Source organism: Protopterus annectens, chromosome 8.part1 (genome assembly GCF_019279795.1).
Source record: "Protopterus annectens isolate FY-2018-M chromosome 8.part1, PAN1.0, whole genome shotgun sequence".
Taxonomy (NCBI): domain Eukaryota; kingdom Metazoa; phylum Chordata; order Ceratodontiformes; family Protopteridae; genus Protopterus; species Protopterus annectens.
The window spans coordinates 269,309,833-269,328,601 of record NC_056742.1 but is presented as its reverse complement, the minus strand read 5'-3'; the positions used below and the strand labels follow the sequence as shown (position 1 = coordinate 269,328,601).

At 40.2% G+C, this 18,769-nt stretch overlaps 1 protein-coding gene across 2 annotated transcripts in view; it reads left to right on the top strand.

Moving 5' to 3' along the window:
- The window catches only part of CDK10 (cyclin dependent kinase 10), a 957,465-nt gene that overhangs the window by 267,756 nt on the left and 670,940 nt on the right, over positions 1–18,769 (top strand). For both annotated transcript variants that reach the window (XM_044081866.1, XM_044081865.1), the window contains exon 6: positions 13,876–13,943. In XM_044081866.1, the coding sequence (XP_043937801.1) occupies positions 13,876–13,943 (68 nt within the window). The remainder of the gene's footprint in view (positions 1–13,875; positions 13,944–18,769) is intronic.

The window sequence follows — 18,769 nt, the reverse complement described above, 5'->3', positions numbered from 1 at the left end:
GAAGAATTTGCTACAAATACAGTCAAATAGTAACAAACAAGGATTCCAAGTGCAATATTAAGTTAAATGCAGTAAAACAGCTTCAATGTAACAGAAAGGCAGGCAAAATACAGTCGCTAGGTATTCAGATGTGGAAAGCAACAAAAATATACTTAGTATCAAGAAAAGTCGCTTATTCAGCTCTCTGCAGCCTGGATTACTCTGCTGGCCCACGTGGAGTCTGTGCTGAGTAGGTACAAGCTGAAAACGCAGCGTTTAGCGTTTTATACCGGGGGCTGGAAAAAGCTAGAAACTGGCCCAAAACGACCAATAAACTACTAGTTACTGGCTGAAACCTCACAAAACTGGACAAAAGGCAGCTCAGTGCTTCCCACTCCCACTGGTAAGCAAGGTAACTTCCTCTCCCCCAAATAAGGCAAGGAAACAGTACACAGGAACTGCAACCAAAGCCCAGGAATCAGCAACTCTGAAACTGGACTAAACTAGTAAAGCAGGAAAAACAAGAGATATTTTTTTTTTTTTTTTTTTTTTTCACAAAACAGGCAGAAACAGGTACAGCAAACACTTATAAATGCTATGAATCAGCTACTACAGCTTACACAGAAGAATTTGCTACAAATACAGTCAAATAGTAACAAACAAGGATTCCAAGTGCAATATTAAGTTAAATGCAGTAAAAACAGCTTCAATGTAACAGAAAGGCAGGCGAAATACAGTCGCTAGGTATTCAGATGTGGAAAGCAACAAAAAATATACTTAGTATCAAGAAAAGTCGCTTATTCAGCTCTCTGCAGCCTAGATTACTCTGCTGGCCCACGTGGAGTCTGTGCTGAGTAGGTACAAGCTGAAAAACGCGCGTTTACCGCGTTTTATACCAGGGGGCTGGAAAAGCTAGAAACTGGCCCAAAACGATCAATAAACTAGTAGTTACTGGCTGAAACCTCACAAAACTGGACAAAAGGCAGCTCAATGCTTCCCACTCCCACTGGTAAGCAAGGTAACTTCCTCTCCCCCAAATAAGGCAAGGAAACAGTACACAGGAACTACAACCAAAGCCCAGGAATCAGCAACTCTGAAACTGGACTAAACTAGTAAAGCAGGAAAAACAAGAGATATTTTTTTCTTTTTTTTTTTTTTTTCACAAAACAGGCAGAAACAGGTACAGCAAACACTTATAAATGCTATGAATCAGCTACTACAGCTTACACAGAAGAATTTGCTACAAATACAGTCAAATAGTAACAAACAAGGATTCCAAGTGCAATATTAAGTTAAATGCAGTAAAAACAGCTTCAATGTAACAGAAAGGCAGGCGAAATACAGTCGCTAGGTATTCAGATGTGGAAAGCAACAAAAAATATACTTAGTATCAAGAAAAGTCGCTTATTCAGCTCTCTTTAGGCTGGATTACTCTGCTGGCCCACGTGGAGTCTGTGCTGAGTAGGTACAAGCTGAAAAACGCGCGTTTACCGCGTTTTATACCAGGGGGCTGGAAAAAGCTAGAAACTGGCCCAAAACGACCAATAAACTACTAGTTACTGGCTGAAACCTCACAAAACTGGACAAAAGGCAGCTCAATGCTTCCCACTCCCACTGGTAAGCAAGGTAACTTCCTCTCCCCCAAATAAGGCAAGGAAACAGTACACAGGAACTACAACCAAAGCCCAGGAATCAGCAACTCTGAAACTGGACTAAACTAGTAAAGCAGGAAAAACAAGAGATATTTTTTTCTTTTTTCTTTTTTTTCACAAAACAGGCAGAAACAGGTACAGCAAACACTTATAAATGCTATGAATCAGCTACTACAGCTTACACAGAAGAATTTGCTACAAATACAGTCAAATAGTAACAAACAAGGATTCCAAGTGCAATATTAAGTTAAATGCAGTAAAAACAGCTTCAATGTAACAGAAAGGCAGGCGAAATACAGTCGCTAGGTATTCAGATGTGGAAAGCAACAAAAAATATACTTAGTATCAAGAAAAGTCGCTTATTCAGCTCTCTGCAGCCTAGATTACTCTGCTGGCCCACGTGGAGTCTGTGCTGAGTAGGTACAAGCTGAAAAACGCGAGTTTACCGCGTTTTATACCAGGGGGCTGGAAAAAGCTAGAAACTGGCCCAAAACGACCAATAAACTACTAGTTACTGGCTGAAACCTCACAAAACTGGACAAAAGGCAGCTCAATGCTTCCCACTCCCACTGGTAAGCAAGGTAACATCCTCTCCCCCAAATAAGGCAAGGAAACAGTACACAGGAACTACAACCAAAGCCCAGGAATCAGCAACTCTGAAACTGGACTAAACTAGTAAAGCAGGAAAAACAAGAGATATTTTTTTCTTTTTTTCTTTTTTTCACAAAACAGGCAGAAACAGGTACAGCAAACACTTATAAATGCTATGAATCAGCTACTACAGCTTACACAGAAGAATTTGCTACAAATACAGTCAAATAGTAACAAACAAGGATTCCAAGTGCAATATTAAGTTAAATGCAGTAAAAACAGCTTCAATGTAACAGAAAGGCAGGCGAAATACAGTCGCTAGGTATTCAGATGTGGAAAGCAACAAAAATATACTTAGTATCAAGAAAAGTCGCTTATTCAGCTCTCTTCAGGCTGGATTACTCTGCTGGCCCACGTGGAGTCTGTGCTGAGTAGGTACAAGCTGAAAAACGCGCGTTTACCGCATTTTATACCAGGGTGCTGGAAAAAGCTAGAAACTGGCCCAAAACGACCAATAAACTACTAGTTACTGGCTGAAACCTCACAAAACTGGACAAAAGGCAGCTCAATGCTTCCCACTCCCACTGGTAAGCAAGGTAACTTCCTCTCCCCCAAATAAGGCAAGGAAACAGTACACAGGAACTACAACCAAAGCCCAGGAATCAGCAACTCTGAAACTGGACTAAACTAGTAAAGCAGGAAAAACAAGAGATATTTTTTTTTTTTTCTTTTTTTTTCACAAAACAGGCAGAAACAGGTACAGCAAACACTTATAAATGCTATGAATCAGCTACTACAGCTTACACAGAAGAATTTGCTACAAATACAGTCAAATAGTAACAAACAAGGATTCCAAGTGCAATATTAAGTTAAATGCAGTAAAACAGCTTCAATGTAACAGAAAGGCAGGCGAAATACAGTCGCTAGGTATTCAGATGTGGAAAGCAACAAAAATATACTTAGTATCAAGAAAAGTCGCTTATTCAGCTCTCTGCAGCCTGGATTACTCTGCTGGCCCACGTGGAGTCTGTGCTGAGTAGGTACAAGCTGAAAAACGCACGTTTACCGCATTTTATACCAGGGGGCTGGAAAAAGCTAGAAACTGGCCCAAAACGACCAATAAACTACTAGTTACTGGCTGAAACCTCACAAAACTGGACAAAAGGCAGCTCAATGCTTCCCACTCCCACTGGTAAGCAAGGTAACTTCCTCTCCCCCAAATAAGGCAAGGAAACAGTACACAGGACCTACAACCAAAGCCCAGGAATCAGCAACTCTGAAACTGGACTAAACTAGTAAAGCAGGAAAAACAAGAGATATTTTTTTCTTTTTTTCTTTTTTTTCACAAAACAGGCAGAAACAGGTACAGCAAACACTTATAAATGCTATGAATCAGCTACTACAGCTTACACAGAAGAATTTGCTACAAATACAGTCAAATAGTAACAAACAAGGATTCCAAGTGCAATATTAAGTTAAATGCAGTAAAACAGCTTCAATGTAACAGAAAGGCAGGCGAAATACAGTCGCTAGGTATTCAGATGTGGAAAGCAACAAAAATATACTTAGTATCAAGAAAAGTCGCTTATTCAGCTCTCTGCAGCCTGGATTACTCTGCTGGCCCACGTCGAGTCTGTGCTGAGTAGGTACAAGCTGAAAAACCCGCGTTTACCGCGTTTTATACCAGGGGGCTGGAAAAAGCTAGAAACTGGCCCAAAACGACCAATAAACTACTAGTTACTGGCTGAAACCTCACAAAACTGGACAAAAGAGAGCCCAATGCTTCCCCCTCCCACTGGTAAGCAAGGTAACTTCCTCTGGCCCAAATAAGGCAAGGAAACAGTACACAGGAACTACAACCAAAGCCCAGGAATCAGCAACTCTGAAACTGGACTAAACTAGTAAAGCAGGAAAAACAAGAGATATTTTTTTTTTTTCTTTTTTTTTTCACAAAACAGGCAGAAACAGGTACAGCAAACACTTATAAATGCTATGAATCAGCTACTACAGCTTACACAGAAGAATTTGCTACAAATACAGTCAAATAGTAACAAACAAGTATTCCAAGTGCAATATTAAGTTAAATGCAGTAAAAACAGCTTCAATGTAACAGAAAGGCAGGCGAAATACAGTCGCTAGGTATTCAGATGTGGAAAGCAACAAAAAATATACTTAGTATCAAGAAAAGTCGCTTATTCAGCTCTCTGCAGCCTGGATTACTCTGCTGGCCCACGTGGAGTCTGTGCTGAGTAGGTACGGAGTATTTTTACTTAAGCCTCCGATCAAAGACCCTCCACCTCAGTGAGATCTTAATTTAGTCTTAACATCCTTGATTCTTCCCCCCTTTGAACCGGCGGTCTCCTGTTCATTGAAATTTCTTTCCTGGAAGACACTCTTCCTAGTCGCCATTACTTCTGCTAGGAGAGTATCTGAGCTTCACGCCCTCTGCATTCGTCCTCCCTACTTAATCTTCCATAAAGACAGAGTTTCTCTAAGGACTAATCCTTCCTTCTTACCCAAGGTGGCTTCGCAGACAAATTTAAATCAATCAATTGATCTCCCAGTTTTTTTCCCAAACTATACTGATAGAGCGGAGCAAAAGTTACATTATCTAGATGTTCACCGCCAGCTCCGATACTATTTGGATAGAACCAAACAAATAAGGAAGTCTGATCAACTGTTTTTATCATATGCAGAAAATAAGAAAGGCCTTCCTGTATCTAAGGTAACCCTATCTAGGTGGCTGTCTTCTGTGATTACATCTATTTATCAACTCAGAGGCAGAGAATTAACTTCTAAGCCAAAAGCCCATTCAACTAGAGCACTAGGTACATCTACAGCCTTTCAAGCTAGACTACCGATAGACACTATCTGTGCGGCAGCCACATGGGCCTCTCCTCATACCTTTGTTTCGCATTACAAATTGGACATGGCCTCCAGGGACAGAGCAAAATTTGGTTCCACCATTCTCAAGAGTCTGTTCCAATGAGCCACCCAGGGTGAAGGTGCTAGGGACGCGGTCCCATCCAGCAAGAATGAAGGCGAGATTGACAACTTAACATTAAGAAGTTATGTTCCTACCATAACGTTCCATGATGTTCATCGTGCATACAGCTGCAGTCATAACAGATGGGTTCTCCTGCCGTCAGGCGGGTCCTCGGTCGGCCGAATTCCAAAGTCTAGGTCCGGCGTCGGTTGTCGTCGCTTCTTCCCTGACGTCAGTGCAACAGGGGTATAAAAGAACCAGCCGACGCCAATTTCTCCAGTCTTTCTTGCCGCGCGGTGCCCGAAGCAGAAGCAGTTCGCAAGTGCCGGTCGGCCAGCTCCTGAAATTACGAAAATTTTGCAACCAAAGTCTTCTTGAAAGCTAAGTACCCCATTGGGGAAACTTTTCTTGCCTCAGACCGATGTCAGACAAAGTTAATAATTGTATTTTATGTGGGAAGCAAATACCGCATAAGGATTTCCATTCCCTCTGTATTCCTTGTTTAGGCCCAAACCACGACGTCTCGGTCTGTCGTTTTTGTGCTACATTCAACAAGCGCACCATTAAGCGTCGGGCGGAGTTCGCCCAGCATTATTTTGGCAAAACATTTAACTATATTATGTCGTCGGATACTCCGACTTCAGTTTTGTCTAAAAAGCGCAAAGATAAGGACCGACACACGAGGTCCGCGGCCTCTACTGACACCACGCCAAAGCCGACTACATGTGGTCTGGTTCTCAGCGAGGCGCCTACGCAGCCCCTGACTACCAACGACACTTCATTGGCGGTGTCTCCTGTACCCGAGGTCGCAGGCTCCTCGGCCCACACCCCGACTACAGATACCGAAGCCACTTTTGGAGGTGAATCTCAAACTGTGGACAGGTCTACCTCCTCTCAAGGTGTCTTCAGACCTTCCTCTTCTTTTTCCATCAAGGCTTTCACTACGTCTAAAGCAGCCATGCATTCTAAGAGGGAAGCTACACAGGGCCCATCTCCAGGCCCCATGCCTAAAAAACAGATGCTTAAAATGGCTGAGGATTTAATTACTCTCATCAGGGGTTCTCAACCCCCCCTCCGGACAGAAGGCCCAGAGTGGAGGAAGAATCCCCCTCCTCTGATCAGGGCTCCATTATATCAGAGCACTCTGATGAACAGGAACATTCTTTCTCCCCTTTTGAAGACTCCAATGCAGAGGAGTCCATTCCATCTGTATCCCCCCCCCAGAGGATTACTCATTTGGGGAAACTTTGCATACCTTAAGGGAACACTTCCACTGGGAAGGCCAAGATTACTCAGATTCCAAGAAAAGGCTTAGGGAATTTCTCTTGCTACCTCAGCACAGGCCTCTGGCTATACCTCCAGTCTTGGACATACTAGATGATGTGTACTCGGAGGCCTGCCTTAACCCGGATTCTCTACCTCCAGCCCCAGTCAAGCCTGACAGGTACTACAGGGTCCCTGACTCACACCAATTTCTATACAAAAGCCATGCTGCTGACCCAGAAACCATCTCACAGGGTTCCAAGGGAATTAAGGCCTTCACTGCTAAAAACCCATTACTTCCGAGAGAGATTCCAGATCCTTAGAAAGGTGGGGAAAAAAGGTATACACCTTGGTCACCTTAACCATGAGGGCATTAAACTGTCAGTTCCATATGCTAAAGTACCAACAGTTTTTGTTATCACAATTGAGAAGTAAAATGTCACAACCTGAACAACCAGACTTGAAGAAGTTGCAGGATTTGATGCACAGTGCAGAACAAGTGGGTAAACATACCTTACAATGTGGTTTTGATGCTCTAGAGGCCTCATGTAGAGCTGCTGTTACAGGATCAGTTATACGTAGACATGCCTGGCTCAAGGAACAAACCTTACCAGATCATGTCAAAGCTAAATTACTAGATGCCCCTCTACAAAAGGATGTATTATTTGGTGCTAATGCTGCGGAGGTATTAAGGAAAATGGAGGAAAAGGCTAAATCAATGCAAACAGTGAAAGATTTTTTACAGGTACAACCCCCATGTTTCAGTAGAAATTGGCCTTCCAAAAATTGGTCCTTTCCAGCCACCGACAGACCCCAAAGGGGCAGAGGGCAATCCCAAGGATCGTTTACAGGCAGACAATGGCAAGCTCCTACACAAAGAGGTGGTGAGGATAACTCGCAACCATTCAGAAAGCAAGCCCAATGACTTTCCCCTTTGCATGCCAAGCAAGACTCAAATGGCAACACCCTTAGACAGAAAACTGGCATTATTTTCAAAAAATTGGCATATTGTCACAAAAGACAAATGGATCCTGGACATTATAAACAGAGGCTACAGATTCCATTTTCACACCCTTCCAAAAATGAGAGGCATGCCAAACCTGCCACACAATCAAAGGGCAGAGGCACAAAGACAAATTTCAGATCTCTTAGACATGAAAGCTATTCAAGAGGTACCTACTCACGAACAAGGTCAAGGTTTTTATTCCAGACTATTCCTGGTACCAAGGAAGGGAAAAGATTGGAGACCTATTTTGGACTTATCCATCCTAAACACATTTCTACTCGTACCAAAATTCAAGATGCTCACTCTACAGCAACTTCTTCCCATGCTGGGCAAGGAGTCTTGGCTGGTAACATTGGACCTCAAGGAGGCATACCTGCATGTCCCAATCAGACAAAATTGCAGAAGATACCTCAGATTTCTTGCAGGTTCAACCCATTATCAATTCTCTGCATTGCTCTTTGGCTTATCTACTGCGCCCAGAGTATTCACGAAATGCCTGGCATCAGTAATTGCCTACTGCAGACTTCAAGGGATACAAATATACCCCTATTTGGACGACTGCCTGATCCAAGCGGACAGCAAGCACATTCTTCTGAAACATCTGGCTTATGTAATAATGTTGTTGAATTCTCTGGGATACACAGTCAAGAAAATGAAATCAAGGCTAATACCCTCTCGGAAAATAATTTTCCTGGGTGCCAACTTGGGGACAAACACCCAGATGGCCTACTTCACGCCAGAGAAGCAGGGGCAACTAACTCAATACTTCAGAACACTAGCAAATTGCACCAGGCTGACTGCAAGGAAAATCCTGCAGGCTCTGGGATTCATGGCATCTTGCATCTTATTAATCCCATGTGCAAAGCTGCATATGAGGAAACTTCAATGGTACCTGAAAAACCTATGGTCTCAACACAGCCACAGCTTGGAAACAATAATACCACTAATTCCATGTCTTCAAAAGGAATTTCTGTGGTGGGCTCAAGCATGCCAAACAAACACAGGTCTCCCATTCAACAAGCCTCAAGCAAATCAAGTCATCACAACAGATGCCTCGGACTATGCCTGTGGGGCGCACATGACAGATCGGTGCATTCAGGGCAAATGGTCCCAAAAAGAAAAGCACCTTCACATCAATCAAAAGGAGATGCTAGCAGTAATAAATGCTATTATAGCTTTCAAAGACCTTCTGCAACCAGGTCAACTATTGATAAGAACGGACAACACCACAGTAATGTGGTACATAAACAAACAGGAAGGAACCCATTCTTACCCCCTATGCAGACTGGCCATGTCACTTTGGAACATGGCCCTGGACTTACAAATCGAACTACAAGCACAGTACTTGCCATGCAAGGAAAACACGCTGGCAGACAACCTAAGCAGAAATATGACAGATCCACACGAATGGAATTTGCATCCTCAAGTTTTTACAGAGATAATTCAAGCATGGGGAAGGCCAGACATAGATCTCTTTGCCTTCCACAAAAATCACCAATTGACAAAATTCTGCTCAAGGATTTTTCATCCAAAGGCCTGGAGAGTGGACGTTCTCTGTTTCAGTTGGACATCAATGACAGTTTATGCCTTCCCACCTCTTCCTCTGCTGCCCAAAGTTCTATTAAAAACCAGAGCAGACAGACCAAAGATGATTCTCATTGCTCCAGACTGGCCAAGACAACACTGGTACCCACTCCTGAGGAGCCTGACGCATTCCCCACCATGGACCCTGCCTCTAATGCCTCTTCTCCTGACTCAGCACAGCTTCAAAACTCTTCACAGTCAGCTAAAAACACTCAATCTAGCCGCATGGAAGATTCCTTAGCATCACAACAGACCCTACTCTCCAAGGAGGTGCAGGATGTCATTTTGGAGGCCAGAAGTCCGTCTACTAGAAAAGCTTACTCAGCAAAATGGAAACGGTTTTGTGTCTGGAATGAGAAAAAGGGCCAGGATCCTGGAAAACTGAGCTTACCTCAAATATTACAGTATCTAGCTGAGCTGCTAAGCAGTGGACTTTCATTCTCCTCCATCAAAATCCATGCCTCAGCCATTTCTGCAGAATACAACACTGATCCACACTTATTCTGTCACCCCCCTCTTAAGACAGTTCCTCAGAGGGGCTAAGAATATAAAACCCCCAAGGAAACAACCAATACCTGCTTGGGATCTCAATTTCATTCTAGAAAAACTGACCTTGCCTCCTTTTGAGCCAGCTGCCTCATCAGATTTACAATATTTGTCCTGGAAAACAGCTTTCCTTCTGGCTATTACCTCAGCTCGTAGGGTATCGGAACTATAAGCTCTCATGGCTGTGCAGCCTTTTATCATCTTCCATCAGGACAGAGTTTCCTTACGAACCAACCCGTCCTGTATGCCAAAAGTGGTATCCAGGTTAGCTTTGAATCAGGATATACACTTACCTACCTTTTATCCTAATCCTCAAAACAAAGGGGAGAGATTACTACATTCCTTGGACATCCACAGACAACTGCGTTATTATTTGGACAGAACAAAGCCTTTCAGAAAATCATAACAGCTCTTTGTGTCCTATGCTATAGGAGCTCAAGGAAAGCCAATTTCCAAACAGACAATCTCAAAATGGATAGCCCACTGCATACGCTTTTGCTATTCTTTTCATGGCAAAACTGTACCTACAGGCATCAGATCTCACTCCACAAGGGCCACGGCTACCTCTGCAGCTTTTCTCAGAGGAGTTCCTACCAAAGATATTTTGGAAGCAGCCACTTGGAGTTCTGTGCATACCTTCTCCAAACACTACCACCTTCCACTATACTCCAAATCTAGAGCGGGCTTTGCCACTGCAGTCTTGCAGGGCATTCTGGCTCCTCCTAGTTCCACCTAGTGCCTACCACCCCTTTCTTAGCTTTGGGATTCTACCCATCTGTTATGACTGCAGCTGTATGCACGATGAACATAGTACAGTTTTGTACCTACCATAAATGTAGATGTTCGAGTGCTAATACAGCTGCAGTCCAGGTTTCCCTCCCTCCTTCCCCTCTTGGGACAGGCCTATTGGCTAACATCTCCTCATGCAACCTGATTGGGGTATTCATTCTTGATGTATTTGCTTGCACTACTGTATTTTGATTATATGGCATTGCTTTATTACACAAATTTATGTATTGCCTTCATTCTGGGGGCAGCTGACATCTGGGGCAAGAAAAACTGAAGAAAATGGCGTCGGCTGGTTCTTTTATACCCCTGTCGCACTGACGTCAGGGAAGAAACGACGACAACCGACGCCGGACTTAGACTTTGGAATTCGGCCGATCGAGGACCCGCCTGACGGCAGGAGAACCCATCTGTTATGACTGCAGTTGTATTAGCACTCGAACATCTACATTTATGGTAGGTACAAAACTGTTCTTTAGTTGTCTTCTCTCGCCTTCTTTCTTGCGTTCCACCCACCATCCCCCTAGCCTGGACAGACCAAGAAGATCTTCCCTTCTTTGAAGGGTCCTTATATTCCCTTGTTTCACCATCTAGGTGTCCTAGGATATATATACATAGTGTATATAATTATCTGGGAGGTTTTTATCCCTCTTCCTTCTCCTTCCAGTTGGAGGATTTTTTGTTTTATTGGCCTATGCTAGGTTTTTCAGCTTCCAAATGAGATCTGGGGAGTTATTGCCTAGCATCATGGGATATAGGGTTGCCTCGAGCCGGTAAAATTAGCACTCGAGCTTTAGTAAGTGGCCGAGTCGGAGCCGAGGATCGGCTCCGAACCCATCCAGCAAGAAAGAAGGCGAGAGAAGACAACTAACATGGAACGTTATGGTAGGTACATAACTTCTTAATTTTTATTAATCCTACAGCTACATTAAGAAATTTTTTTTGCATGATGAACGTCTTTGTACATAGTTTAGTTACATTGGTTTATATATTAGAAGGTTTGTTTTTTATTTTCTTGTTTTTTAACTTTAAAGAAAAAATGTTATAATTTCATGGAAATATTTGTTCATTTTAATAATTATTTAATAAAATTCTTTGAAAAAAAAAGTATGTGAGTATCTCATTAAACAGAATAATATGTTGTAATTTTGATTGCATATAACAATGTTGGTACAGTTTACCTATACAAAGCTCATAAAGTATTGCCATCTTTCTTCAATGTTCATTATTGCTTATAATGCAAGTATTTGGTAATATCTGTATTTTACTGTAATAGCTTTAAGTCTAATAATGACAGTTCACTTTTTAAATACTTAGTATATATGCAGTTTTATTAAAATGTTTACCTTAGCATGTTGTTTTGCACTTTGTGAACTGGCGCACTATTTTTTTGTGTATATTCATATTTTTTAAATGAATCCCAGCTCCCTAAAAACTGTGGCATCCAAAAGGATAGTACCACCCTCAAATCCCCTGTAACTCATCCATAAGAATTTTATTTTTGTATAATAGCTTTATTTAGCTAAACACTAAAAGGGCCGATTAACTCTTGCTTCATTATTTTTTCATCATTAGAGGGAACAGGCAGACAGCTCCCTGCAATGTTTTTGCAGCTGACGTTTTGTGTTATTTTGTATGGTAGTTTGTCTCTGTTTATCTGACATATGTGGGTCTCTAGTATAGACCGGATAGATTAAAAATAATACTGGAAAGCATACAAAGCCATGTCTTTGAATTGTGATCTGTCATTCATAGATGACTGAACTGATCAGCCAGGAGAATGAGAGATGACTTCATAACTTAGCAATACACTGTGGTAATTGGGGATTTAAGGTGCTAGGGGTTATATCTACATTCTTAATGAAAGCTTTTTGATTCACAGGAATGCTTGCACAGGTAAATGCAAAGATAAAGCATCTGAAGTAAGAGTATCTAGGCAGTGCCATATTATGGGGACACAAAGTGCATTGTGGGAAAACGGATAAACTAAAAAAAATGTAATCGTATCAGTATGCAGCTGCATCAGACAGTTTTGGGGGCATACTGCTCACCTGGTATGATATAGAATTTCAAAAGGTAAAGCTGTAAAAAATGTATATATAGTATTGTCAGTTTCTTGTCAGAGTTGTCTTTTAAGTGTTGGCAGTTTGGCCTGTGAATGTGAGCCAAAAATAACTTTACTCATTATATGTTTTTTGGTTGGAACCTGTAACTTTGTGTCGGACTATGTTTAGCGTTGCAGAAAAGGTAACTATATGCCTATTAGTATGTTCTAACAGCTCTTACAAAATGGTAAAAAAGTTTGTAGAGGCAAACAGGAAATATACTTGCCAGTAATTGCAGACGGAGTCTATAGTGTATAAGAATTGATGTTGTGTATGTAATTATACATCTGATAAGTTTGTTAACTGGAGGATTCTTTAAGCTCCTTGTATTTTATCTTTAATATATATCATGCTCTATTAATGATGTTTTATTGGAATTGATATGAACTACTAAATTCCCTGATTTTTATTCTTTTCATACGTGGTGGTGCAGTGGTAGCGTTGTCGCCTCACAGCAAGAGATTCTTCTGTTCGATTCTCGGCTGGAGCACCTTCTGTGTGGAGTCTACATGTTCTCCCCGCGGTCGAGTGGCGTTCGAAAGACATGCATGAATGGGCGTGCCTTCGTTGAAGGTTGGGCGTCGAGCTGGCACCTCGGCACCGTAAAAATTTACTGCCAATCGCTGTGGCGACCCCTAACCGGGAAAAGCCGAAAGAAGAACAACAACAACATTATCAGTATGAAGACGTTTTCATTAAGAAGACGAAAGCGCTCATCTTTTACCAGTTTTTATCAGTATTTCAATATTAAAGCCACCTTTTTATCATTAATTGTGACTCTAAGTGTACTGTGTCTATACTTTTGAACTATCCTGACTTCAAAAATGGTTTGTTTTCCTTAAACCATGGTTGTTTAATAAATATTTCACTGTCCTCTGCTGTATCCATGTACAAGATGAGAGAGTCATTTATATATTAGTAAAGTTGTACAGGAGCATACACTTCTTACTTCCTTAGTTAAGATTCAGATGAGAAGCAGTTTACTGTTACACACTGTTCCATTTTTATGCAGTTTATTACAGTTGGTACCAGATGAGAGCAGAACAGTGTCAGAATTTAAAGAGTTTTGGCTGACCCAGATTGAGGTTGAAAATCCAGTTGTATTATAGTATAATTTTTTTTTTACAATTTTTTTTAATTTGTAATATAATACAAGTGTATTTTAAAATTCAATTTGGGGTAGTCAAACATCTTTTTAAATTTTGGTAATCTGAATTAGTTTGCATTTGTCCTGTAGTGAAACTATGTGTTTTTTTTTAGCAGAACAGTATGAGGCTACTTCAGACAATATTCTCTATTCATATTGCCATTGTTGCACCCATTTATTTGACTTTTTGATAAAGGACTTTTCTAATTATGTATTTTTATTCCTTTCAGGTAAAATGCATCATTTTGCAAGTTTTGAGAGGCCTTCAGTACCTTCATGAAAACTTTGTTGTTCATAGGTGGGTCTATATTTGTTTGAAACCTTGAAATATTTAGCTCTGTGTTTGGGGAAGGAGAGCACGATTCATAAGTGATAATTACTGATAAATGCTGTAAAATGTATGCTTTACATGTACCTGTGTGTCTGTCAAGAAACGTAAGTCTGACTGATTATCATTAATTTTATATGGTGACTTAAAACTACAGATTAAAGGGATATTCCCGGGGAATTTTGTTTTGATTCTGGGCTTTGCTTGCATTTTTGTTTTGGCTTTGGTTTATGATCTCTTGAGTTTGGTTTGGTAATATAACCTTTGATGGCACTAGTAGTTTGTTTACGTTTACTTCCTTGTTTTTTTTGACATGCTGACAAATGGAATAGCTATTAAACTTCTGGAATACTACTTTTTTAAGTGTTAAATTAATTTTGTTGCAGATTTCTTATTGATTTAATTATTTAATCTGTGCAAGTATTGGGTTGTGCACTGTTTTGTGTGTGTGTGTGTGTGTGGTGTGTGTCTCTGTCTCTAATATGCACATACACACAAATATATATATATATATATATATATATATATGTGTGTGTGTGTGTGTGTATTTGCATAGGTACTTGTTTGATTGTGTCTCAACACCTTCATTGAATGATAAACTGCCATTTTTTTGATATACGTGGAACTTAACTGAATGGTTGAAAAGCTAATGTCGTTCAAGGTTGTGGCATTTTTATACACATAAATAAATAATTTGTAAGTCTACAAAATAATTAGGGTAGGATGAGTGGAATCCTATCCATATGGAGACATTTTATGGAAATGTTCCCTAAGAATCTGTTACGGCTTGCCTGTTTAACATTTTTAAGATGATTACTGAGCAACAGATTAATTATGAATGGTTACAGTATTCCCACTGTGAAAATGAAAAACTGTTTTAAAAAGATTTTGGCAAAGTGCGGTTACTAACTTGTAATCACGCTGCCTAGATACCAGTAAAGAAGAAAATTGGAAAAAGTAAGAGGAGTCGATCAGAAACGATGAATAAACTTGTAGCTGTTGAGGAAAAAATTAAATTTTCAGCATTAGTACAGGAGAAGGCTTCCAGTAACTTAGAGAAAAAAAGGAATAGGTTCATAAATGTTTAAAGTAAATGGGACACTGGAGGAATGTATACAGTCAAATGACAAAAAGCTTTTAAGTACCATTCAGATAAACCGATAAAACTGCAGAAATGAGAGACTGAAATGCAGAAAGGACTGGCTGAACGTGAGGCTTCCCAAGAATAAATGTTCCTAAAAAAATAATAGATGAAGGAGCATGTAGAGAAAATCTGAGATCTTTTGCAATAGTACAGAAACTATAAGGAATATACTTTATTAGCTTCATGAATGTATAGAGAAGCAACTGGACTCCACAACAAGATTTATTAATTGGGGGGCATATTGTGTGTATGCTTCAAATCTGGTCATCAGGAAGCAACATAGTTCTATGTTAATAAAGATAAAATCATAGCAACAGAATGAGCTGTTCTTGTCAAAATTCTGGCTGAAGGGGAAAAGTATTACATACTGGGAATACCAGAGTGTTTGTGGAAAGTGATCCTTCTCTTTTCTCTTGTATACGGGAAATAAAGTTTATTCGATCAATCAGAGGATGTGGAGAGGTAGTTTTAAGATTCAAGTTGCTATATTCAGCACTCTTTAGGGAACTTTTTTCTTGTAGGACAAAAGACGTTTTTGGGAGTAGAACAGGTTATGGAAGAAAAAAAAGTTTAGTTAACAAAGAATGAGCAGGATAAGGTAAGAAAGCCAAGAACAAAAAAACTTTTTGAAACCTGTTCTGTAGGTTGGTACTAGGCTATCATCCCTAGGGCCCTATACAAGCCTAGCCATAACAATTCCCTGGATATTTCTTCCCACAATATTTACTTTCCTGGACCCCTGTCTAGCAGGGCGACTGACGTGATCCCCGTGGTGAATTTCCTATCTCCCATCCAATCGTCAAGGTTCCTTTTGAAGAGGGCCAAGGAGGCGCTCTGCTTGACATGTATGGGCAGTCTATTCCAGAGTATGGGGAGTCTCTGGGTCAGGACCCTATCCCTCCAGCATGTTTTGTTTATTGTAGACGATATGCCACAGAGTATAGCTGGAGTTTTTTTTAGACGGTCAGCATTGTCGGACATTCCATACAAAATGCTTGAGTGGAAAAAGAAGCCCAGGAGCAGACTAGAAAAGTCAGTAGTACATTAGATTTGCACTAGGCAGAAATTTGAAGATCAGAAGACTGATGATCAGGAAGACCAGCATCAATGTGAAATTAGTGAATAAGTGGGAAACTGTAAAGCATCAATCCCAGTAGATGTGAACAGTGGTTCTGCAAGAAGAAGCAGCAGCACAAGAGAAGTGTAAAGTATTAACCCTACTTTATGCCATTAATGTTTGGAAGGACACTGAATAGACTGAAGAAGTGACAGCAAGTAAAACAGATTTTGCTCTCATTAATATGTATATACAAGTTTATTGATGTAAATTGCACATTATTCTGTAAAGTAGTTCTGGATACTACACATTAAGAGGTATTTTAAATGCATTGTTGGGGTGGAGTTTTATCAGAAACTGATGTATATGCTAGTGATATTAAAATAAGAAAGTGATTTTTCGTAGTTATATCTGGGTTTTACCCTGTTTCAAGATAAGAAAGGCTGAAAAACAGTTTAAAGTTAATATAATGTTGTCATTTTTGACTGCATGTGGGAATGAAAATGAGTACTGGTGATGTATGTAGAATTAAAAGATAATAACTTCCCCTTTTTGTAGAGGTAGATTTCTAGCTTCATCATCATCATCAACTCCCATTTTTCCCATTTTCTACATGGGGTTGGGGTGTCATGGTAACTTTTGCCGGTGCCACACTCCTGCCTTCATCAACACTCATGCCTGACTGTTGCAGATCTTCTCTCATACAATGTGTCCACCTCTTTGCTGGACACCCTTGTTTCCTTTTACTTTCTTTCTGTCTGTCCCAAATCTTCTTCACCAGATTGTCTTCTGCTTTTCTGCCCAAACCACCATAATTTATTCTGTTTGATCTTTATGCTATAGACATTTCTTTAAGCAAAAAGACTTAGAGAAAATGATGAAAAACATAAAAAAGCCTTTAATTGCGTTTGCAAATTAACTAGCTGTTTTTTTTTAATTAGCACCAGCTTTTACTGGAAGGCAAGCTACATGTATGTGAAGGCATTTAATCTTGACTAATGTGAATAGCATGTTTTGAGTTAAATCTAGTAGGTACAGTACAATTAGATTTCTGGTGTTAGAAATTGTTAAGTTGAGTATGAGAGGAGGGGATTCATACAATAAGACTAAGGGAATAGAGCAAAGGTGGATTCTGTCTTTTCAAGTGGATAAACCTCCAGGATTAAAACAGCATGGTTTCTCTCAAACCTGTTTTGAAATCCAGGAACCACAACCACTAGCAGTTTTATATTTATTATAGATGGTTAATTTCAGTATATATATATATATATATATATATATATATATATATACATACATATAGTATATATATATATATATATGTATGTATTTTTTAGACATGTTTTAATAGGCATCATGTTTTTAAATTCTTGTGTTAATGTTTTAATTAAGGGTTTGTGACTGATAGGCTCATGACTGGTCTATCTTAGTGACATCATATTATTTAAACAGGTTAATGTGCTTTTTACAGATGTAGTCTGATGAAGCGACATTTGGTCATGAAAGTGCTTACTTTTTGTTCATATTAAAGCAACCTGCCGTGTGTATCCAGCGTTTTTCTTTGATTTTAATTTGCAGTACAGTTACCCCAGCCTGATAGCACAGATGTTAAGACATAGGATTACCAGCTGGTAGTCCTGGGTTCAAAACCTGGTTGGGGCACAACTGGCCAGCAGCCTTATCTATGCAAAAAAAGGCCTGGCAATCTACTTCCATAATTTAGCACAAGAACCCTTTGGGGCATATCCCATAGAGTTGCAATGAGATCATTCCTTTTACTACAGTATAATTAACTTTTAAAGAGATATTAGCAAGTAGTTTAATGAAACAGAGTGCTCTAAGAGAAAGCTGTTTGAAGTACAGTGTAATTTACTTTTAAAGGTTATTGGCAACCAGTTCAATGAAAATAAAAACTGAAGTAAGAAATTAAGTTTAAACTGTAGGAAGTGAATAGTCATGCAAAACAGCAGCCTTAGTACATTAACTCATTAAATAACAATGCACAATTTGCAGGTTCCAAGGAGTAGAGGGATAAAGCTCTAAGTTCCAGGTAACCCAGGTTCAGTTAGCATCTCATGCTTCTGAGGCACTGGCAGGTGATGATGGGGTATACTCATTGGGGGAGGAAAGAGAGATACTTACATGGGCACACTATTCAGGCTGTTTTCCCTGGTAGAGACCAGGGAAACAATGGAAGTAATAAATGAGGGTGGGCAGCATTCTGCTGATGGCAGTTCTTGCAGAAGTGAGGGGCAGTTAAATACTGAAGGCCATTGCACATCCCCTCGAGATCTTACTGGTCATGCATATGGGGTGGGAAAGTAGTGTAAAACACTTCCGAGCAGCAGTATAATACTGAACCAGTGTCCTTAATCTCCTCACAAGCACTGGACATGGGATGGGATTAGCTGGAGAGAGGCTAAGGTGGGTGCAGTAGACCTGGTAAGTGAGGAAAGTTAGGCATCTGGTAGTTGGCCATGGAGAGCCAAAAAGAAGTAAAAAATAGTTTATTTAATATTAGCCAGTGTACGTCTTCTTAACACTAGAAGATAATGTTTCCTGAAAGCATGAACTTTGTTTTTTACATCTGGGAAG